Here is a 22,849-nt window from a genome sequence, read left to right as displayed (position 1 = left end):
ATCAGACCGTGGCAAAAGACATCCTGCGATGTTGCAAGCATTCATTCTGTTTGTGCACCGTCAACACTGTTGCATTCATCTTGCAGCTGCATCCTCGAGATCGGGACGATATCGCTTGGAACTCTGGGTTACAACCTTTTGCAGTAATGACACTGCCCGTCCTCTCAAAAGCGACCTCTGAGATAACATGCTCGTCCTCCCGACCTTGCCCGTACCGTAGCTGCGATGGTAGAGAGCAGTCCCATCTACCAGGTTTCGTAGTTTCATCGCCCTCGTGTACGTTCTTATCCATACATCTTTACTTAGGAAGGATATGTAGTGCTTATGGCACTTCTTTCGTGAAGATTGATGGTATGGCAGCCGCTCCAGGATTCATCTGTCAATGGAGCTTGCACGGTTCGGGCGAAGGAGGACTTTCGCAATTCATTGTACCACATTACGACTGCTCCTGGCTATTGACCGACAACGGAAAGAGCTGCACAGTCATGTTATCCTTGGGGCTCCTCGTGGAGATCGCTCAAATTGGTCGTACATCTTCTAGCGGACTATGTGCTCGGGTAGCTGATGTGGGGACGCAATCGTCGCCGTTTTACGACGACCCCGTCATGCGGATGCACTTTTGGGACCCTTCCCGGCTGGTAGCGTAGGCATGACGTCAACCTAGATACTTTCGGGGAAACGTGCATCGATGGTGATCTACACGCTGCTCCAACCATTCCGTTGCCTGGAAATCCTATTGTATCATGATTCTTACTCGAGTCTTGTCTCTTTTGCGAGGAGAATGAGCGTCGAACGCACAGGCCTGCCAAAGAACGCCGCACTATTGAAAGTTGGGCCGTGGTACGCGGGCGCGCCGCAAGCCTATATTCTTGCGCCTTCAAGCACTTACTTCGCGAGTACGCCGTCTGACTACCCACGTACTTATCTAACTTATCATCTTGTGCTCTTGATCGTGTATAAACACGATAGCGAACAGTTAGGTGCCGCACAGACTCATTGATACACCCCTACTTCCGGCTGTCAACCCAGCCAGAGCACGCATGTACATATTAATGTACGCGACGCTTTGTCGTGTGCTACTTATGTCACGAGCAAGTGCTGAGCTATAGCCATGGAGGCTCCTACTATCGCAGCAGATGTCTAAACCATTGAGCGTGAGGTCCCTACACGCGACGAGTCAGCCTTGCACTGCCCCACCAAGAGCATAAGCGTCATTTGTAGACGGGCTCTCATCCCCCACGATTATTTGCAACTCACACTCCATAAGTTTCCATCATATTTCCGCTAATGTCATCTCTCCATCTGTGCGACGGAGCATCCGACCATGGTAAACCATAGCCAACCTGGCTTTGTTGCCTTACCGCCACCGACACACGAACTAAAACCATTTACATACGCTCCCCTCGACTACCTGCAAGCTTCGCTTCGATTAGTTCGCATCCTTGAAGCGAAGTCACCCGAAGGCTACATTCAGTGTGAGGTTCGCCACGCAACGATCGAGGCGTCCTACATCTGTCTCTCATATGTATGGGGTGAGGAGGGACCAGGACATACTATTATCCTTGACAAACAACCCTTCCGCATTCGGAACAACCTCTATGGCTTTCTAGTAACGGCGAGGCGGAAACGAAGACTATTAGAAAATTGGTTATGGATCGACGCGTTGTCAATTGATCAGACCAATGTTGAGGAGCGTAATCATCAGGTACAACAAATGGGACAGATTTTTTCTCGAGCGAAGGAGGTGCTGTCGTGGCTTGGAAATAATCCAGAGATTGCTGCATATCTAGACAGGGTTGAGCAAGCGTACATCCAAGGGAAAGACGTCCATCTAAATCAGTTATCACTTCCTTACCGCGGAACCATGGAATATTATCAACAACTCGAGTTCCACCAATCTGAATACTGGAAACGAGCTTGGATTACACAGGAAGTGGCGCTTGCATGTCAGGTCACATTATGTGCAGGGCTTGCGGAGATGACTTTTGAGTTGTTCCCGTTTACGTATCTCGACGGCATGCCACCAACTGACGACCTGGGGACTGGAAAAAGAACCGGACTCAAGGGTCGAAGTCTAATCTATTTGATCTATTTCTTCAAGGCTAAGGAATCACACTAACGTCGAGATTGCGTTTATTCCCTGCTCGCTCTATGTGGTGAGGGCTCCGACCTCCAGGTCGATTACAGCAGTTCAGAGACGATGCTCATGAGAGAAATAATAGAGTGCTGCAAACAATCATTTTGCTTATGTGCTGTTGAAGTTGTTGCGTCGACACTACACATCAAAGCACACGACTTCTGGACTCTCGACGGTCAAATTCTGAGTCTCTCCTTCGAACCTTTCGCCTCCATGACCCTACCTGTTATCCGAGGCGCTGCTCCTTTGTGGGCACACCGTTCTGAGCCCGATCAGCCTCCTCAGTATCTGCCTTATCAATGCGACCAGCACGCCAGCCTCTCTTGCATCCAACTATCACGAGAAGAAAAGATGGCAGTTTATATAGGCTCCGAAGGTGATATTCTAATCATCGTTTTGCCCATACAGATCTGCCCGTCTTCACCCGCAGCATTCTTCGAGATTAGGATGAAGGCGGGCTCTCCGTATTCTACGCTGGTCGCTTGCATGCATGGACAGAAGGTGATGAAAAGTCTATTGAATGGCATCGGTCTGAGACTTGATTGGAGACCTCCGGAAGAAGTCTGTCAGGTATTCCTTTCATTTGACCTTGTTCTCACTTTCATAGACGGATTGTCTTTCCGTAGGCCATGCGATCGTGTCAATTTCCAAGGGACCGCAGCTGAAACGCTTCTAAGAGAGCCCTTGCTACGGCTCTGCTCATAGCTTCTCATATGGAGCTGTCATCTACCTTTGGAATCTTTAGTAACTATGAGGCTATATCGTAGGATATTCGTACTGAAACGTATTCATATAGTATCAAGACGTCTTTCACTTAGCAATTCTTATGGGATCTGCTTCATCATCCTTCGATTTCTGTTTTGACTATCTTGCAATACGGATATCTCATTTTGAGGTAGTAAATATCTTCTACTTTCAGTGTTTACCATGGTAGAGTGGTTCCATCCCAGTTCTGGAAAGTCCCAGAAAGGTTTCTATCCGCCTTATCCAGCGTGCTCAAAACACCATTTACACTCTGCTCAACTGTGATAGCGCCCGCAGCCTTAAGCGCTTCGGGATCGGCCATAGCGCTACCCATATCCGTCATGACCAAGCCAGGGTGGGTGACATACGATGTCAACCAAGATTCTTCGAAATGGATCCTAGCGAAAGCCCAGTTCAACGCCGCCTTACTAGCACCGTATGGGCTGAAAACCTGCGGGAATCCAGCGAGCATTGCTTGAGCGCCCATGCTGCTAATTACAGTGGAAATTCCGAGGTAGATGGGGTTGCCGGACTTGCTGGCTTGTAGCAGGGGCTTGACGGCCTGGAAGAGAAGAATGGGGCCGATGGTGTTGACGGCAAAGTGATCGCGGAGCGCGTCAGGTGAGGTGTTGACGATGGTAGTACCTGAGTGTGCAATTCCGGCATTGGCGATCACAACATCGAGCGAGGTGATACCATGCTTGGATTGAAGTTCGGCGACAGCATTCTTGGGGTCCGCTTCGTCGGAGGAGTCAATCTTGACAATGATGAGCTTCGATCCTGAAGCCTTAGGAAGGGATTCGAGTGCGGAAGTCGACTTGGCGACGTCTCGGACTCCAGCAATGACGGTGGTGTTGGGACGTTGGAGGAGAGTTGAGGTGAAGCCTTTGCCGATGCCACGGTTAGCACCGGTGATGAGATATGTGAGGGACGAAGACATGGTTGCTTTGAGAATGAGTTGGTAGATGTAGGGTTTTGAGGCTGGTGTTGATATTGGAGGTTTGGATAGTTGGCTTCTGGCTCTAATCGCACACAGTTCTTTCCCTTTATATATCAAGTAGCGAGCTCGCGCAGAAGATGCGAACACCGAGGCCGAGCATGATTTCTCATCTAGATACTATAGCTGGAACTCATCAGAAAGTGACTAATGTTCGTGGTTGCATCCCGGTGGGCAAAGAGACTGCCCGTCCGCTTGTAAGGTGCTCAGTCATTGTTTGGTAAGATACGTATGCCCCTTGCCTAGATTAGGCATGCGGCGTGAGTGATTAGTGAACCTAGAGATACCACCCTCTGCGCAGTCTTTTAGATTATTTCTTAACTTTTTGAGCGTCTTGTTACATATACAGATGACAAGAGAAATATCTCTACGAAACGTGTCGACTTTACGCTCGATCATGACCTCTTTGTGGTTGTTGGTGCTCGTAATAAACGAGCTAGCGAAGCTTTTACGGCCGAAGGTTGATGTTTAGTGAACACCATACTAGTCGCGCTAGCTTACAGCCTTCACCCAATGACAAATATAGGCCATGACTGGGCTTCCTCGTCGTTGGAACTGACGCTATGCTCTCTTCATCGTCGTGCTGGCATGCTCGTCCTAGTCCACTCTCTTGTTCAACGTGTCTTTAACAGGAAACATTCCTTTCTCCTCTAAGACTGGCGAGACAAAGAACCCTAGCATAACGTCCGGATCATTCCTGTCGCTCTTGACTAAATTTCACCACGCCCAAGTTTGCTCCCGTACACTCTGGAGCTACACATACGTCTCATTCGTCATCCATCCATCACGGTCGCAAAACTGTCACTCGTTCTCTCTATGCATGATTTCTGGTTTTGTCGAGTTGTTTATGATGACTGAGAAGTCACAACATGATCCTGTGTCCGTATGCCACAAGCTGAGGATTTTGTGCTTGTAGAATCAGTCGGCCAGGTCACGCGTTCCGCGAATCGATCGCATTGGTGATTCAGATATTATCGACGAAAGTGTTGGTCTATCATGGATTCAATTGCAAGAGTACTGGTGTGCTTGCTTCGCCTTTGGAAAGTACATGATCAATAAAATTAAGAAACTTCTCGTGAATAACGAGGTGCAGTGATGGAGTTCCTTGAGCTTTCGAATCTTCGGGGGAATCACGAAGACAATCATCCGGTGGCTTGGGTGTAGCGTGGTATGTCTACGAGGCATTTACCCGTTGGGCCGTAGCTCGGAGGTAATCTGAAGGTCGTTGCCCTGATACTGATTAGTAGACATCATTGAACGTGTCCTTGTAACGTGTGGTTTGTAAGGTCCACGATCTTGAGCTTGCAAGAAAGTTCGAGTCCATTTTAGCTCTCACCAACTCGCTCCTCCTTAACTCCTTTCGTCAGAAAGTACTCTATTTCCATATCGTCGCTCTCATTGCTGCTTCAGACTAGGATTCAAGATGCAGATATAGCGAGGATACTTCGAGCCTGCTATACAGATTGTGTCAGTCCATAATGCTGTCTTCGGCAGAATGATACAAGCGTGTAGACTCTTCACCCGCAATCTCTACTGCAGTCGGTAGGGATCCAGATCCAGCAACCGGATATGGTATGCAGGCGATGACAACCGTGTCGTTGTTCATATCGAGTCGAAAGACCGGATTGGATCCACCTTCGGCGAATTTGATCATCGACGAGAAATGTCACGCGCCATCGTTTCTGGCATTGACTTTCTGTAGATTAAACACATTGAACTTCGTTTTTCGTTTGAAGTAAAAGTCTCCCTTCGTCCTTAGGCCAGTAACCGCCTATGTGTTTGTAAAAGTCGGTGTCACTGTCACTATGGGAAGTGGTGATACTTGAGTCAGTCGTAGCGGCGAAGCGACTGATGATTCTCGCGACTGCGCTTATAAAGCGACGTCTCGAACATGTGCAAGACATGGTAATGTAATACTCCGCCATTGATGGTGGTTGCTGATGGAGGCGACGCAACAAGCTTAGCGAGAGACGTGAGCCCTCAGGTCCTTGTTGGCTTACCTCATGAGTATATGATTCACCTTCCGACTATGTCTTGTGTGACGTGTTTCCATGATGACAGTCGCGAGGCTGCCAATAACAATAAAATCGAATTATCAAAGTCTATAAAATTCCACGTAGATTGACAACTCGTTGCTGTCATGAACTCCGTGAACACCATGCTTGCCCAGATTGTATATAGCTCATATCGACATAAACCTCAAGATCCTCGTATCATTCTATTCGTCGTCGAGTATAGAGCTCGCCAGTGGGCCAAAGAAAGGAACCTCGTATCGGTCAAGTGTCGCAGCTGTTCAACCGTTAGCAAGTAGATCTGTCTGTGAATTATGATATGAACTCACCATCTAGATACGCCCTCCAAGTCAACCACCCTATGCCTGCCAAATCTCCGATGAACAGGACCCAGGATATGAAACTCGACCAGCTGAATATGATGTGCACCACAAAGATGAAGGCGAATAGGAGACTGCTCTGCCATGCGTGGAACCGCACATAGTCACTTTGGTGCTCCAAGACTAGTAGCAACACCCCACCCGCTGGTGGAAGCAGAAGGTATGCCAGGCAAGCCTCATAGTCCAATCTCCAGCCCAGAGATGTGGTGAACATATCCACATCCTCGCGTGAGCGACCGAAGCCTGTGCTGCGAGACGGCTGGTCCCACGCTATGCGCTCGGTATCTGGTTCTGCGGGTGGGGAGACAGGTGACTGGCCCTGGAAGTAGTCATGTTGCTCGTATGCGCGTGTGGGAGGCGATATGATGTTGCGTGTGCGGTCAATGGATGTCCTCGGCGAATGGACTGGCGGTGGGGAGAGCGCGCGTGACGATTCCGGTATGTCTTGATACGGGGCGAAATTGGCTGCCATTATGGTTTCGGTCGTTGATAGGTGCCGTATACAATACACCGGGAGCTTGCCGGTCTGTTTCCTGGGGTATTGAAGGTTTGGTGGAGGAAATAGGGCTGACACAGAGGAAGGTACAACCGGGGCTGTGACGTTGGGCAGGGATCCTAGCTCGACGTCGGGGCCGGGGTCCCGTTAGCACGTGAGACATCGTTTTCGGACACCTCCGCCATGTTACTCCGCTGCAGGAACAGTCATGTCGTGCGACGTGTCTAGAGAATGAGGGCTCACACAGCTCTCTGGCACGTTGCAATCTAGAGATTGCGCAGTGTATGCGCGTCGAAATAGTGATGCATAAAGTAGACACTGCCTTCCCCGTTGTTGACCCGAGGTCGCAACTTCCTACATCACAGGGACATCAGAACGCCTCGGTCGCAACCTTCGTCTCGCCATGTGTCGTTCCACCTCACTCCACGTCCTGTACGGTTGGAACCACGTATATGACTGAGCATTGAAGCACCTGTTGGCACTCATTCACACCGCTCATACTGCACTTCGGTAAATAATCTGCTTGGTCCGTCATTTTCCGAGTTATTGAACGCCACAAAACAGTACTTCGCAGTATCTTCTTTCCCTCACATAGCCTCATCTACGACATAGCGGTAACAACATCAAAATGTGTATCGCTATTCTCACAACAGCCCATCCAGACTATCCATTCATATTGCTCAACAATCGAGACGTACGTATGGTTGTCTACAACCATCACATCCTACGACTAACGCATACCAGGAGTATTTACATCGTCCAACAGCAGAGGCAACATGGTGGCCATCTCCAGACACCCAAGTCTTGGGCGGCTACGACCTTCACCGTCCCGTTCATGGCACCTGGCTGGGTGTGACCCGTCAAGGTCGAATTGCAGTGTTGACCAACTACCGTGAAGAGGATGAAACGATCGTGGAAGGCGCGCGAAGTAGAGGGCTCATTCCAAACGCTTGGTTAAAGTCCGACCCGGCGAAGGGGGAGAGTACAGAACAGTTCGCAAAACGAATGATAGAAGAAGATGGTGTCGAGGGCGTTGGCGGGTTCTCTCTGTGCTACGGATTCATTCAAGATGTTGTCAAAGAGGGAGAAAAGGGTCTTGCAATCGTGAGCAACCGAACTCCAGACGTTCATGGCGTGATTCATCTCCTGCAAAAGCCAGATGAAACCCGGGCTCTCAGCAATGCCGCTTACAACGACCGCACCTGGCCCAAAGTAATCAATGGAGAAGACTGGACGCGCGCTGCTATCGCCAAGTCTGTCGCTGCCAACGAGTCCCAAGACCAGCTCATCAACCGTCTTCTCGATATTCTGACCACGGACACCATGCCCCGACAGAAAGAGAATGAGGAGTGGGACATGTACCTCAACCAACTGCGTTATAGCATATTTGTTCCAGCAATTGGAAGAGACCATCTTGAAGAGCACAAGATGCCTGCGCATGAGGTGGGCGATGTGGTCAAAGCGAAAGCGCTGGATGCTACAAGTGGGTGCTACGGTACCCAGAAAAATATCATAGTGTTGTGTGATCGAGAAGGGAAGGTGACTTATTTTGAGAGGACGTTGTATGATGGTGATGCGAAACCGATTGAAAAAGGAAAAGGAGACAGGAAATTTGATTTCAAGATCGAAGGGTGGTAAGACGATGAGGGTATGCATACTGCCTACTGATGAGAAGGAGCCATCTCATGTGTTGTTATTGGTACCTGCCATACCCCTTAGGGCACTGCCTATATAATCAAATAGTCTGTAGGATCAATGCATCACTTCAATACTCCAACACCTTCTACAAAGTCTTTCACACGATTCTTTTCATCCCATCTTCATGCTTTTATGTTTCGTCGGTATCAATCATATCGTATGCTTTCCACCAGAATTCCGACTTCACCAATTGTGTCAGGTCCTCAGGATTTGGTCATCTGACCATAGAGAGAACAACAACTCACGGTCACTTCCATCTCTCCGTTTGCTATAAGCAGGATTACGCCGCGCGGCGGGTCTGTGCAACTTTTATTCTCGTTGCCACGGTCACTTACCTTTCCAATTCTGATTTCGAATTATTCCCCTCGTTGATATTCGAGTGCGTTTATCTCGCAACCACCATTGGCCGCATACAATTTATCTTGGTGGTTTCCCATTACACTCGCTTGTTCACTGTCCATCGCCAAACGCCACCATGTGTATCATGTTCTTCATATCCCACTACGACGGCCCACGGGAGCACTTCCTTTTCCAGTACCACTGCGCACATACCGACTGTCCCGGAACCTTTGAGGCACATCAAAAGTATCTACTTGAAGAGAGCCGCTTGGACTGCTCAGAGTGTTTGACCAAAGATGGCGATCAGGTGGATCTAGATATAGTTCCGGTACAGTACTATCCTGCCACTCCCCACTTTGAGATTGAGTACGTGGAGGGGAAGGGTTGGGTCAAAGTCTGTGAGCAAGATGGCGCGAAGGGTGCAGGGAGGAATAAAGTGCAGGAGGATGAGGACGACGATCAAGGTGACGGCCGCTACGCCCATAGCTTCGCAAGTCTCTCGGACTGCAACAGCGTCACTTCACACTGGCGTCTGGACCCAACCTTCGCACCGCCTATCCGCCCATTCGCTGCAACCACCAAGGGCAAGTCGCCCGCTCCACCCTACCAGGGGCTATCAACAATGGAAGAGGCGTATGAGACGCGCTCTCCACATGAGCCGCCACACGAGATGACCAAGGTACGTAAGTAAATTTCTTTCTTTTTGACTTGCAATTCTTCTCGTCTCAGTGGATCTTTTGTTGAGATCGTTGAAAAGGTATGTGAGGTTTCTCATGAGAGCGTATCCCCTGGACCAGAACCAAGCCAGACGATCCTCCAAGAATCGCCATTTGGCGACTCTCCCAACACTATCGAGCACCGAAATCTTGTCAATCGACAGCTCGCGACACTCGAACACCGGATGACCCACCGTCAGCCTCAGCGCGATCTCAGTCAGCACACGTTCAACGTCCCGCGCCCACAGTACCCGGATCACTTTCGTCAAGCTTTCAGGCATGAACTTGTTGTGAGCAACCCGCCGGATCATGCTGCTCCGCCTCCCGTTACTCCACGACCACCTCCAGGAGTACTACCAGGAGGACCAGATTACGAGAATGGATTACATTACATGGTTTCCACATCAACCACGAACGGGGTATCGGATTCTCGATGGGACCCATTTCCAGGACCTGGTGAGAGGATGGATTTTTCTCTTGTAAGTTGTGCTGGTGTTTCGATTGATGACATTTTGTTGACGACTAACAGTTCTAGGGAAAGCCTGCTCAGGCTGTTCGTAGGCGTCACAAACCACGTGATAAAGAGGAACGAATGAGACGAAGAAACGAGAAGGCGGGTCACTTTGAATGTCTTTCGAGATCGAATGAGTAGTGGGATGCTTGGACGTTGAATGAGATCAAGAAGCCTTTGGGCATTATGGATTGGTGGATGTTTGGTTTGTGCTTTTGGTTCAGTACAGCATAGTTCTTTGGAAGTTAGCGACTACTCAGGATGTCCATGAGATATGGACGAAGTAATAGGGACCTTACGTCCTGTACATGCAGTGAGTAGAGTGGACTTACCTGAATCAGATGAAGTTCATGCGCACGTGCACGGTCTTGGCGCGCTACAGGTGTCAGGGTGTTGGTGACGTCTTGTAGATCTTCGGCAACTCTAATCAACAAACACCGAGCCGCCGTCCGACGTTGAAACATCTGTACACTTTTTTGCGACAACTCTAGCAGCACCTGCTGTCCTAGGCTAGATGTCTAGGCTGTCGAACTAGTCCCTTTTCGTTCAGCCATACCACCACCCACCCAATTCCCCACCTCCATTAATAGACAATCAGCCGTCATGGCGTCTCTCCCGTCTCAGCGCCCCGCGTCGCGACATAGACCCGCACCACCTGCCGAATCATCGTCCTCGCAGCAAGAGCAAACGGAGCGATCGAGCAGCTTCTCTGGTCAGTCGGTAGACTCGCAAACGCTACTACTCAACACGCCATCTACACAGTCAACCACTTCCGCGCCTCAAGAGCAGGAAGAGACACCCGCGCAGACCACCGCGCCACAACAAGAAGAAGATGACGAACCACGGAGATGCTGGATCTGCTTCAATGATGAGACGGAAGATGATGAAACAACATCGGAGTGGCGGTCACCTTGCGCGTGCTCACTGGTGGCGCACGAGAAGTGCCTGTTAGACTGGATAGCCGACATGGAAGCGCCGAGCTCTCGACGGCAAGCTGGTAAATCGGCGGGCAAGATATTGTGTCCCCAATGCAAAAGCGAGATCAGGGTACAACGGCCGAGAAGCTACGTGGTGGACGTTGTTCGGAGTGTCGAGCGCCTCACTGGTAGCCTGCTGCTTCCTGGCTTCGCACTCGTCACAGGCACTGCGCTCTATTCGACTTTGACGCTTTCTGGGACTGCGACAATATACCAGATATTTGGCACACAGGACGCGCTGCAGATCCTCGGACCACTCTACGAGACGCCAAACCGCGCGGTGAACTCGGTCACAATGCAGTGGCTCGAACATCTAAGGCATCACTGGAGGCTGGATCTTGGGCTGCCCCTGATACCGACGGTTCTGGTCGCAAGCCGAACAACCTTCGCCGACTCATTCCTACCCTTCCTTCCTCTCATCTTCTTCGTCAGCTCTGGACAGCCAGGCGATGATATGCTACAGCTGCAGTGGCCACCGAGCGCCGCTTTCACCTTCGCCGCGCTGCCATACCTCCGAGGTTTCTACAACGCATACTACGAACGAGTCTGGTTACCGCGAGAGCAGCAGTGGTTAAAGGAGATCCAGCCACGAGCTGGCGAAGACACAACCGCAGATGTACAAGCACAAGCCCAACACGATCACGACCACGACCATTTAGGCGATGAGGACGTGGTAGAAGAGGTGGAGATTGAACTCGACTTGGACATCTTCGCAGATTGGAACAACGATGGCGAAGCCGATCACGACGATGCGCCTGAGGATCCGCCTGTACGAGCTGCACGAGGCCCAGCAGGGCCGATGGACGCGCCTCCACAAGACGACCAAGATGATGCCAATATGCCGGCTGTTCAGCTTATCGACGATGCTCAACTAGACGTAGCACCTGCGCCCAACATCCCCATGCAGCCCGCTGCCCCACGACCTCGACGTGTCCGACGCGAACGCGGTGTCACTTTCTCCACCACATCGCTCGCTGACACCATCCTCGGTGCCCTTATCTTCCCCACCATAGCCGCTGCAATGGGTGAATTGCTCAGGCATACTCTGCCTAGCTCATGGGTCACACCTCCGACTGGCGCGCCAGCAATGTCCTGGCTCGGCGGCTGGATCAACACCGGTGGCAGAGTAGGCGGAGTGGGCAAGCCCACAGGCTTCCTCCAGACGCGTTGGGGTAGGAGTGTGGTTGGTGGATGTATGTTTGTGGGATTGAAGGACATGATCATGTTGTATGTTAGGTGGAAGACGGCGCAAAATCACCGGAAGAGAGGCATTGTGAATCATGACAGGAAGAAGGGCAGGGGTGGTGCTGCGGCGGCATCGTGAGGTGCATGAATTTTGGAGCATAAGAACGGAATCTAGGAGTATATGGATTGGATATGATGATGGCACGAAGGCTACTAGCGTCTCGCAAGCACAAACTCATTTGGAGGTTCTGATATCTGTACATTACACTCAATCACGCAGGACTGGCATCGGTCAGTCAGGTCAACTATGAACCTATACGCTGCATCCAAGAAGTGTTCACTGCCTACTCAATCGTGACAGCGCTATCCTACCCAGTATCACGACCAATCCTTCCGCCTACCCAAATCTCTCCGCAGCAATCTGTCTCAAAAAGTCCATGGTCTTGCTCTCCTTCTCCCTTCTTTCCGCCAATCTCTCATTCCTCTCCGCCTCCCTCGCCCTAGCAATCTCCTCCCTCCGTATCTCCCTCTCATTCTTCTGCCTCTCCTGCTCCTTCTTTTTCTTCTTGTACATGTCTATGCCGTCATCGCCCATAAGATCTGATTCTGGTACTTCTAGCTCTCCAGCTTCTTTGGCTTCTCGGAAGGAGTTCAGCGTGGAGGTTGTTTCGCGCTTCTTTTCTAGCTGGCGCTCGCGGGAGCCTGGGTCGGCGCGCGGGACGAGGTCTTCTAGGGCTTCTTTTTGGGATTTGCGGTCGTTTTTACGCGCATGACGGATATCGTCTACGTAATCCATCTGGCCTTTCTCGCGGTCCTCGGCGCGGAGCTCGTTACGGTAGGTCAGGTCGTCTAGCTTGGGGATTGTTGGGCCGTGGCCTTGGTGCCGTTGGAGGGTTGTGGGTGGTGCTGGGCCAAAGTCATCGTCGCTCTGGTCTGACGTCGCTTCTTCTCTTGGAGTGTAGCTTGGTGAGGCTCGTTTCGTGGGGGCGCGAGGAGAGGATGCGCGGTATGATTGTACGGTTTCTTGAGCTGTTTTCAGCATGGATGGGTCATACCAGCTTCGTGCCAGGTCTCCACGGTTCCTGAAATGTTAGTATTGGCCGATCCTTTCGATCGAAGCGTAGGAGAATGTGGGCGCATACCAGCGACTGACGAAACTCTTCCATCGTCCCTTGATCTCCCGCTCATCCAGATCATCGAGTTGTATCTGCTTTTGTATGTCTAGATAGGATTGGAACAGCGGTCTGTACTCGTCATACTGTCGCTTCGATAGCGGCTTCGCTTTATAGGGTAAGGCTACGGGTTTCGGCGCAGGTGGTGAGCGCGAACGGTGTCGCTTGTGTCGGTGGCCGTCATCGTCGCGACGGGGAGAGCGCGAGCGATGCGAACGGTGGTGTTTCTTATGAGTGCGCGCTTCGTGGGGTCGCGAGCTGCCATGTGACGGCAATTGCGCTTTGGATTCTTCGGGTGTCCAGCTGCGTCGCGGCATAGTTGAGGTTTGGATGTTGCAAGCCAATGTGGAGACGACGTGGGAGAAGTTCACATGTCATAGCGGGCCGTTTCCGCGCGCTCGAACAGACTAGCACGATATTGGCTCGCTCTGTGTTCGAGCTAGTTCTTAACATCATTACTGGCTTGCTGGGAGTAGTATGGATATAATGGATGTGCTATCGACCGTAGAAAGAACCAGGATAGCGTTACAGTGCAGGAGCTGTGACGACTCGAGACAAGAAAGCACGTAGGTCACTCAGTAGGTGCAAGAAAGTATCACATTGTTTTGGCTTGGGACCTGGAATCATTGTCTTTTGGCTACGGTGTACCAACCCATAACAGTCAAAAGGACCTGGGAATGGCTTTCACCAAGACACAAAAAGAGCAGGAAAGGTACTAGCCACATTTCGCGTTATCTAAACCAGTCTAGTGTACCAGCAGCATCCCGAACAGTTGAGTCGGTGTAGGAGTATAAACTCGTGCGATCTTATTTGCCAGCGAACTTTCATGCACTCAGGCAAGAGTGAGTGAAGATTTGACAGCTGCACTTGATACCGCCGACCTTCTGTTGGATCGGAGCTCGGATGATGTCGCGTACCTGAAGTGGTTCGCAAAGATCCAAAGCAGGCAACTAGGCATCAGTTACTCGGAGAAAGTGGGCCACGGATGCGGCCACACACCCCTAGCTAGCGCTTGCGAATGATCTGTGCATTGCAAGAGCCAAAACGCCTTCAGGCTCTGTGGTCTTTCGCGCGGTGCATAAGAAGGCACATCTTCGCTGCTCTCATGGCTTTATAATGACAGTGGACAATTCTAACGTACATACTTACACACCTGTCCTATACATAGTTGACTTCCTTAGTATACTACGAGCAGGCATCGCCTTCGGTTACTAGCTGCATCGAGCACAAGCGATGACATCCCTGTCCAATGAATCTGTAATCGCCATCGTCACTCTTGTAACAACTTGTCCCCCTTCGTTCGCTCTCATCTGGCACCTCCTAAGACACAAACGTCGCGATGTCATACGCGAAGAACAAGGTATGTGAAGGTCATGTCTATCTGTAGTCGACGTCCGCTACTTACGATGCCGAAGACGTGGAACTCAGCTCTCGTTCCACTTTGAACCACAAGATTGCCCAGCATATCACAGATGTCTTACTCCGACCTGTCATCGCCCATCGTTATACACGAAGATGAAATGCCACATCTAACAAGTGAGCACGAATGTGAGTAGACCTTCCAGTTTTGCGGCAATAGTCTGACATGATCCGCAGAATGTATTGCGAGTTTACAATGATACCCAACATCGATCTACTCATCCCAACTGGAGAGCTGTGAGCTAGATGATGAAGCTCATTTGTTGGGCATGGCGTTGCTTACATAGAAGAAGAGCATAGAAGTCTTTATCGAGACTCGATCCAATACCTGAATCTTGCGAGAAGTTTTCTGAGCATTTCTCTTCGTCCAAATTTGGTTGTGCGATGCTCTCCGGATGCGCCGTCCTTTTTCTTCCCATTCTTCCCTCCAGCTTCACCATTTTTAGGATCGACGCCCAACTACCTATGTCTATGCCAAAACACCATGCTACGCTGTTTCCTCACCTCCAATTCTTCCCTAATTCCATTCTCAGACTCACAGCAGGCTGTCTACCATGATGTCACATGTGTCGGACGAAACCAGTAGAAAGCAAGAATCTGGACCGGCTCATTGCTCAGTGCGTGGTCCGTTTACAGCGTTCAGGCCAAATGCGCGTAAACTTATAAGAACGACTGCATGTAACACCCCGTGCACTCGTTTGTGGATATATGCTTCGTGAGAACCGAGTAGATATGCAACACACTGTTCTGCCTTTGATATTTTTCCAGCGTTGACGCGGTCCTGTTGGGTTTCGGGGTTAGGTCGTAAAATGAGAAGGTGAGATGATTTTGGTTCTGCGGGCCGCTAGAAGCATACCTACCTAGGTACCTACAGTGATGACGGGCCGCAAGGAACTTCTTCCGGGCCGACAGAACACACCAAACAGCAAAATGCCTCATTGATCTCGATTGCAGGGAATCTGAAGTGTCTGTCACAACTTCGAGCCATCGATCAACGACTTCCCTTTGACGCACTTAATGGACCAACATTGACACCGTCAGGTTTGCAGCCAAAGATACATTTGCACTTAGCTGCGTGTTCACAGCGCAGCGCAGTTCAGTGCAGATGATCCAAAATCCATGAAGGTTCAGGCTCTTCAGCTTGCTTTCTTACGATCATGAACGTTCGTAAGTCACCGGTTGATTATGTCGTCCCGTCGAGGCCGAGCTACGCTTTGCCATCGCATGGCTACCTAACTTGTAGAGGCATCTCGTCGTGGCTGAGTTCTGCTTCGCCAATGCATTGATATCGTACCTTCTGGTGGTTTAAAGACATTTGGACGAATTACGTTCCAGAGTTTCCATGAACAGTATGAGTACCGTTGCGCTTTGTGACCCAAGGCGGTCTGACCCTGGACCGTGACTCCCGACTTTCTAAACTCAAGATTCAGTCAGCCTTATAGCACTCGCCCGTTCGGACACCAAGATTCTCAGCCTGTCGCCATCCAGACAGGGTGCAGTTCGCTTAAGAGCGGGCCCTTCATGCAGACCTCAGGCTTTGGTCTACCGACCACTGCTCACAAAGTATAACAGCTCGTTTCCTATCGCTTTTCCAGCTGTCTTTTGGAGAGCATAATCTATAACGCTGGGTTAAGCACAGTTCAGTGTCAGTACTACAAAATATTTGTTCATTATTGAAAACGCATGGTCTTACTCGCCTACACCATCGTTACCGCTGCGCCAATCAGACGCGATGTCCTCCCTGTCCAATGAATCAATAATAGCTATAGTCACACTCGTCACAACCTGTCCACCTTCCTTTGCTTTTATGTGGCACCTACTCAAACGTCATCGCCGTAACAAACAACGTGAGGATCAAGGTACGTTTATACACTTGGGAGCTATGGTGGAACAGTCCTGTTAAATGCATGTTAGATGTCGAACTGAACTCTCGTTCCGCAATCAACCTCCGTGTAATCAAGCACGTCAGAAACACTGTGCTATCTCCTGCCCTGGCCCGCTGTCCTCCAAGATGATCGATACCATTTTCGAGAACAAAGATTACAAACATGAATGTAGGTGGACCATGTATCCTTGTAGCACTTTCTGACGCCTCTTGCAGAACGTACTACAAGATATATCGAATTTTGTAGTGTATAACAATCGTCATTGGGTGGTTAAATCAAAAAGATGATACCCTGAAGTCGAGACCTGAACGTGGATAATTACCATGTGTACTGAGGGTCGAAGGCCATTTAGAAGTGTAAGAATAGCATCCTGTCGCATTCACGCCTCGTCTAGAGACGTCACAGCTTTGGAAAGAATCCCTTCAACCTGACACTCTTGTTCCGCGGATCTGCTTGATCCGCTCCCAGCCTACCATGACTCATGCTTCTGATCGTTGGTGATGTACAAAGTCATGTAGCGACCATCACAGTCTGCCACAATGCAAGCGTCGAAGAACTTTCCCTAACGTCGCTCTCTTCGTCTTCCACATCGCCCTCTTGAGACCACCTTCTGTCTCGCCATCTATCTTCTCCCCCTCACCATCCTCAATGGCGGCGTGCCTTTCTATCCTCCCATATCTATGCCAAAACCTTATGTCATGCTCTTCCCTCGCGTTTTGTTCTTCTCTACCCCCATCTTCAGCCTCGTAACAGGCTGTAGGAAACTCAACACCAAGTGCCATCGCCGCCCTCCGCGTACCCTCGTCCTTGAATCCCCACCACTCCCTTCCTTCTTCAACAATGGTGATAGCTGATGGTCTCCGTGTCGTAATTGCTCTTTCTCCTTCCTCGATAGCCCTAGGTAGGAAAGGTGTACTCAACACGTCGACTTCAGTAGAATCGAATGAAAAACGGGGTTCATCAAGTAATGTCTCCGATGAAGAGAAGGACACCGGCAATGACTCTCCTGGATAGTAGATGTCAGATTCAGATGAGGAGGGCTGGTTAATATCGCGGCTGAAGGAGGTGCAGGTTTCTTGGTCCTGATGGCATTGGAATGGAAGCGTTGTATTCGTAAAGGGGTCTACAACGTTCGTGGTAGGACGTAATGGTGGTGATCGTCTAGGTGAAACTCTCAGTGACCTTCGAAGAGGTGATGCGCATACGGTGGGATCGACTGCACAACTGTGGTCCTGATTTATGATGTCGCTGTCGGATGAGGAGCATAGGGGAGGATTGTTACGACGGCGGCCGAAGTGGGACCTGGTTGTTGACTCTATACCAGGATTCATAAGGTATGTCGTGCCTGATGGTCTAGCTGACGACGATAAAGATGGCGTCGAAAAGGACGTTAACGGTGACAGCATAGGCGTACCGGAAGTGGAGATATTTCTCCTGCTGATGTCTCTACCTATAGTCGTAGGAGAAGAAAAGAGTGAGGTATTTCGTCCCTTCCAGCATTTCGACGTAGCTGAAGAGTTCATCGTGAGAAGATAATCATACGTGTAGGGGATGATATGGTTTAGCAAACCAAAAGGTATGAAGCTGTGAGCCTTCTATGGGTGATTCGGTGTAGGCTTGCCAGATACCGAATTCCGATCAGCCGACGTAGAATTAGTTCGCCTGGTTTGTAGCTGAGATTAGAGTGAAGTGCAAAAGGAGCTTGGAATATTCCTCTTAATCACGTTAAATCGTGATTCTTCCATCGTTGCCGCACAGTGTGGTTCCGCGATAGTCCATATCCATGGAAAGCGAGTGCAAGTCAATGTACATAGAAACGACGACCGTGAATCAGAGAACATAAAATTGCAATCATTGAGAACATTCGGGTAGCGAGAGTGACCAACCACAGGAGATCATGTTGCAAATCCACCAAATCAACGTTCTTCTCAAATTCATACGTACCGCGGTCAATGATGCCCGCTCCCCACTCCACGTACCTGATTTCGAACTGCGATAGGTGATAGCTCTTCACCTCCATGTTTCATTCGTCTTCTCCCGTTCCAAACTCTTACTAAAATATAAGACTGATATCTCGCTTTTGATTTACCGACTTTTCCAAAGAGAGAAAAACCAAATCACATGCACTGACCGCCTAGAAGGATATGCTAAACAGAAAGGAGTAAAACGCCGGTGCCGACCCAAGAATATACACAACGAATGAAGTTACACGTGAATCAAACATCTACACCAGTGATGGCTTTAACGACCGGATCGCTCTTTGGTTTGCTTTCTTCGGTCCTTGATGGTTTCTATTCGACATTAGTATAGGTCATCATTCCACGCAAGCTATAAACTTACTCTCGTCGTAAATCATAAACTCGTGCAGACCACTTCCTGCGGGCACCATGGGCAGCACAGGTACCTTCTGGTCAGTGACGACCTCTAGCAGGGCCGGGCCGTCGCTCTCGAGGAGCCACTTCAGCGAGTCCTCAAGCTCCTCGGGCTTGATGCATCGCTTGGCCTGGACACCCATGGCGTCACCGAGCTTGACGAAATCGGCGTTGCGCTGGTGAGTATGCGCGAATCGGTCGGTGTAGAAGAGAGTTTGCCATTGGGTAACCATACCCTGCTCCTCGTTGTTGAGAATGATGACCTTGACGCCAATGTTGAACTCGGCAGCCGTTGAAAGCTCGGTCAAAGTCATGCTGAAGGAGGAGTCACCGTCGATGTCAATGACGGTGCAATCAGGTCGCGCGACCTTGGCGCCGATGGCGGCAGGCAGACCGTAGCCCATGGTTCCGAGACCACCAGATGTAATCATAGTGCGGGGGTATCTCCATCGGTAGTGCTGGGCGCACCACATCTGATGCTGGCCAACACCAGTTGTGAGAATGGTCTCTTCCTTGCGGTTCGCGGTGAGGTCAGAGAGCTTCTCCATGACGGTCTGCGGCTTGATCAGACCGTTCTCACCCTCCTTCTCGTAGGCCCATGGGAAACGCTCCTTCCAGGCGGCGATTTGTCCCAGCCACTCCGGTCTCTCGGGAACTTCGTTGACGAGGGGCAGAAGCTGCTTCAGGTTGGTGCCGAGATCGCCCTCAACAGCCTCAGTCGCCTGTACAACCTTGTTGATGTTCTTGGGCATAATCTCGAAGTGAATGATACCACCACGACCCTCAGCCGCGGCCGCCTTTGCCGCAGGTGCAAACTTGGAGATGGCACCAGTGATACGGTCATCGAAACGAGCACCAAGAGCGAGAATCAAATCGGCCTCCTGCATAGCCATGTTGGCGTAGGCCGAGCCGTGCATACCGAGCATGTGGAGAGACTTGGGTTCAAGCTCGTCGTATCCTCCAAGACCTTGCAGGGTAGTGGTAACGGGAATGTTGACCTTGTCAGCGAGTTCCTTCAGAAGCGCGGGTCCGTCCTCAGTTTGGAGGATACCCTGTCCGGCGTAGATGACGGGCTTCTTCGCCATGTTAATCAGGTCGGCAGATCGTCGGATGGAGTTTTCGAGCTGTTGCTTGCTGAGCTCGCGCGCAGCAATGGTCGCGGCACTGACAGGTGTGGGCAGGGTGCTGCTCATGGGAATCGCTCTTTGAAGGACACTGGCGGTAACATCCTTGGGCAGGTCAACAAGAACGGGTCCCGGTCGTCCACTTGTGGCAATCTCGAAAGCCTCGTTGATTCTCCGCGGGAGTTCAGCAACGTTCTTGACGAGAACGTTCCACTTTGTGCAAGGCCTTGTGATACCGACCATGTCAGCTTCTTGGAAAGCGTCGGATCCAATCGCGCTGGTAACGACCTGACCGCAGAAAACGACCAGAGGTGTTCCGTCCATCAGCGCATCCTGCATGGGTGTGACGACATTGGTGGCACCGGGTCCAGAAGTAACGAGCACAACACCGGGCTTTCCACTTGCGCGGGCGTAACCTTCTGCCATGTGGCCGGCACCCTGTTCATGTCGCGGAAGGATAAAGTCGAAGTGTTTTGACTGGTAAATCGCATCGAAGACGGGAAGAATGGCACCACCGGGGTATCCAACTGGTGGATGTTAGTCTAAAATTCACAATTGGTATCTTCAGTGCAAAATGGCGTACAGATGTGCTTGACGCCCTGGCGGAGCATCATCTCGTGGAAGATCTCTCCACCAGTCATGCCAACAAAGGAGTGGTCCATTGCAGGCGAACGGTACTGCTTCAATGGCTGGACATCCTTGTAGTCCTCGCGATTGAAGGCGGGCGACGGTCTTGACCGCGACGCTGTTTGTGTGGCAGCGGCCGCCTGGGTGCTCTGAGGTCGCTTCGCATCTTCTTGGGTGATTTTGGTCGAGACAGCCTGTGCAGGCCTGCGGAAGGGCGAGACGGCGAATCTTTGTGCTGTGGTGGAAAAGTTGCGGTTGCCCTTGAGAGCATTTACAGCTCGTGTGCGTGACTGCTGCATGACGGGGATGGGCGTCCACTGGGGGACGGGATATTACTATACACGGAGGGGAGAGCAGCAGCAGAGACGGGAAAAGCAAGACGTGGAAGAGAAGAGTGGGAGGCAAGCTGACGGACGGTTTTGAGTCAATTGGCCGTTCGCCTTTGACTCTTCCTCTGGCCCAGGTTCGTGGCGCATATGAAAAGTTAGTGGAGTCGTCACCCCGGTGGCAGGGGTCGTGATTGGGCGATCCCCGCAATTACATGGCCTACTGCCGAACATCGGAGCGCTGGTGACAGCCGTCTAAGCAGCAGCGACAATCGACACGATGCAGGTTCCACCCGGAGGAGGCCATAGTCGTAGTGTGTCGGGCGACGAGCGACGACGAAGTGTGTTGACCGCTGCACTCATCCACGTTGGCATGACTAACAGAGGCAGATGCCCTTCCTCGGCGTAGCACAAAAGGTCCGCTCGACGTCGATGACATAGTTGTAGACGAGTATGCGCCCCTTCTATTCAGCCGGCATGGAACACGACACCAAGAAACACGCTTACAAAATGATGCAGCCCTCTTGCTGAGAGCACACCCAGCCTGCCTGCGCGCATTCGGTCGCCGGCGCGGCCTCGAGCTTCCCCGCAGCCGTCCCACGATGCCCCATCGCGCGGCATCGACGACATTCCCCACAAGGACTTCAGCTTCCTGCAAGACCCCCAGGCGTACCACGTCCTACCCGTGAACAATGTACCGGCCCCCTTCCTCAATGCGCCGCATGCGCCGCCTATATCCTCGCCCATAGACACCCTTCTCCTATCAGGACACTATCGCCTGGCTGCCATCGCCGCCGCGCGCAACCTCATCTCGGCTGCCGCAGGTGACCACGATACACTATTACATCTGATACATGTCCGCCTGGCATGTCTCTGTCTATTGCAGGAGCATGCCCTCGCTGCTCAGGAGTCGAAGGTCTTGGGGGACCTGAATAGCGCCTTTTACCGACACCCACTCACGAACGCGCATCTCGTACCCTGGGATTTACGCCTTCTCGTCGTTCGATTGGCAGCACTGGGCTATGGAGAGTGGCGGAAGGGCATAATGGGATACTATGAGCTTGCACGAGAGTGTAGGGAGAGCATCCTTAAAGCAAGCTCAGACGACGACAAGGCAATGTGGCGGTCGAGACTACGAGACTGCGGTATCCGCGTCGCGAACGTGTTGGTAGAGATGGGTGATCTTGAGGGCGCAGGGCGACACCTGGCAACACTTGCAGCAGACGGTGACCAGACAAGGGAGATATCCATCATGGAAACACTCGTCTGGCTGAGGGTTGGTGATATGCAATCAGCACGGCGTTGTCTAGCCCGCGCATCTTCTGCCTCTGCAGATGCTCTCGTAGACGGCACACTAAACGCTCTGATCCAACTCGCCGACTCGGACTATGAAGCTGCTGCCGAGTCTTTCAAGACCCTGCACGAGCAACATCCTGAAGATGGCATGGTAGCGCAGAATTTGGCCGTGTGCTTACTATACACGGGTCGTATTTCGGACGCCAAGGGTATCCTTAGTGAGCTTGTGGATGATAGCCCGCCGTTCCATTCGCTGGTATTAAACCTGAGCACAGTGTATGAGTTGTGTACAGAGAGAAATAGGGACAAGAAACTTGGATTGGCTGAGAGGCTGGCTGGGAGGAGAGAAGGTGGTGGAGTGGGCTGGGAGCTGAGTAACGCCGAGTTCAAGCTGTAGATGACTGCTCTTGAATGTCATGAAAGATTTCATCGTAG

At 51.1% G+C, this 22,849-nt stretch overlaps 9 protein-coding genes across 9 annotated transcripts; 5 read left to right on the top strand and 4 right to left on the bottom strand.

Moving 5' to 3' along the window:
* Positions 1–1,324: 1,324 nt before the first annotated feature.
* AA0111_g653 (hypothetical protein) lies at positions 1,325–2,119 on the top strand (the record flags this gene model as incomplete). Its single annotated transcript, XM_028652762.1, has 1 exon — positions 1,325–2,119. The coding sequence occupies one exon, from the start codon at positions 1,325–1,327 to the stop codon at positions 2,117–2,119; it is 795 nt and encodes a 264-aa protein (XP_028512244.1).
* A 940-nt stretch (positions 2,120–3,059) lies between these two features.
* On the bottom strand, positions 3,060–3,821 carry AA0111_g652 (hypothetical protein; the record flags this gene model as incomplete). Its single annotated transcript, XM_028652751.1, has 1 exon — positions 3,060–3,821. The coding sequence occupies one exon, from the start codon at positions 3,819–3,821 to the stop codon at positions 3,060–3,062; it is 762 nt and encodes a 253-aa protein (XP_028512257.1).
* Positions 3,822–6,096: 2,275 nt separating this feature from the next.
* AA0111_g651 (hypothetical protein) lies at positions 6,097–6,742 on the bottom strand (the record flags this gene model as incomplete). The annotated part of the gene is made up of 2 exons (XM_028652740.1): positions 6,097–6,167; positions 6,220–6,742. The coding sequence occupies 2 exons, from the start codon at positions 6,740–6,742 to the stop codon at positions 6,097–6,099; spliced, it is 594 nt and encodes a 197-aa protein (XP_028512256.1).
* Positions 6,743–7,394: 652 nt separating this feature from the next.
* Positions 7,395–8,404, top strand: AA0111_g650 (hypothetical protein; the record flags this gene model as incomplete). Its single annotated transcript, XM_028652729.1, has 2 exons — positions 7,395–7,460; positions 7,511–8,404. The coding sequence occupies 2 exons, from the start codon at positions 7,395–7,397 to the stop codon at positions 8,402–8,404; spliced, it is 960 nt and encodes a 319-aa protein (XP_028512243.1).
* A 535-nt stretch (positions 8,405–8,939) lies between these two features.
* On the top strand, positions 8,940–10,054 carry AA0111_g649 (hypothetical protein; the record flags this gene model as incomplete). Its single annotated transcript, XM_028652717.1, has 3 exons — positions 8,940–9,486; positions 9,601–9,998; positions 10,049–10,054. The coding sequence occupies 3 exons, from the start codon at positions 8,940–8,942 to the stop codon at positions 10,052–10,054; spliced, it is 951 nt and encodes a 316-aa protein (XP_028511852.1).
* Positions 10,055–10,633: 579 nt separating this feature from the next.
* On the top strand, positions 10,634–12,331 carry AA0111_g648 (hypothetical protein; the record flags this gene model as incomplete). Its single annotated transcript, XM_028652706.1, has 1 exon — positions 10,634–12,331. One exon carries the CDS (start codon positions 10,634–10,636, stop codon positions 12,329–12,331), a length of 1,698 nt encoding a protein of 565 aa, XP_028511853.1.
* Positions 12,332–12,589: 258 nt separating this feature from the next.
* Positions 12,590–13,681, bottom strand: AA0111_g647 (hypothetical protein; the record flags this gene model as incomplete). Its single annotated transcript, XM_028652695.1, has 2 exons — positions 12,590–13,274; positions 13,335–13,681. 2 exons carry the CDS (start codon positions 13,679–13,681, stop codon positions 12,590–12,592), a joined length of 1,032 nt encoding a protein of 343 aa, XP_028511849.1.
* A 5,229-nt stretch (positions 13,682–18,910) lies between these two features.
* Positions 18,911–21,091, bottom strand: AA0111_g646 (Acetolactate synthase catalytic subunit; the record flags this gene model as incomplete). Its single annotated transcript, XM_028652684.1, has 3 exons — positions 18,911–18,960; positions 19,010–20,692; positions 20,749–21,091. The coding sequence occupies 3 exons, from the start codon at positions 21,089–21,091 to the stop codon at positions 18,911–18,913; spliced, it is 2,076 nt and encodes a 691-aa protein (XP_028511850.1).
* Positions 21,092–21,398: 307 nt separating this feature from the next.
* On the top strand, positions 21,399–22,811 carry AA0111_g645 (hypothetical protein; the record flags this gene model as incomplete). The annotated part of the gene is made up of 3 exons (XM_028652673.1): positions 21,399–21,459; positions 21,509–21,569; positions 21,638–22,811. The coding sequence occupies 3 exons, from the start codon at positions 21,399–21,401 to the stop codon at positions 22,809–22,811; spliced, it is 1,296 nt and encodes a 431-aa protein (XP_028512310.1).
* Positions 22,812–22,849: the final 38 nt, after the last annotated feature.

The sequence above is a fragment of the Alternaria arborescens genome (genome assembly GCF_004154835.1).
Source record: "Alternaria arborescens strain FERA 675 chromosome Unknown contig_1, whole genome shotgun sequence".
In the NCBI taxonomy this organism is placed as follows: Eukaryota; Fungi; Ascomycota; class Dothideomycetes; order Pleosporales; family Pleosporaceae; genus Alternaria; species Alternaria arborescens.
The sequence above is the reverse complement of the archived record's forward strand: the minus strand, read 5'-3'. Positions and strand labels throughout refer to the sequence as shown.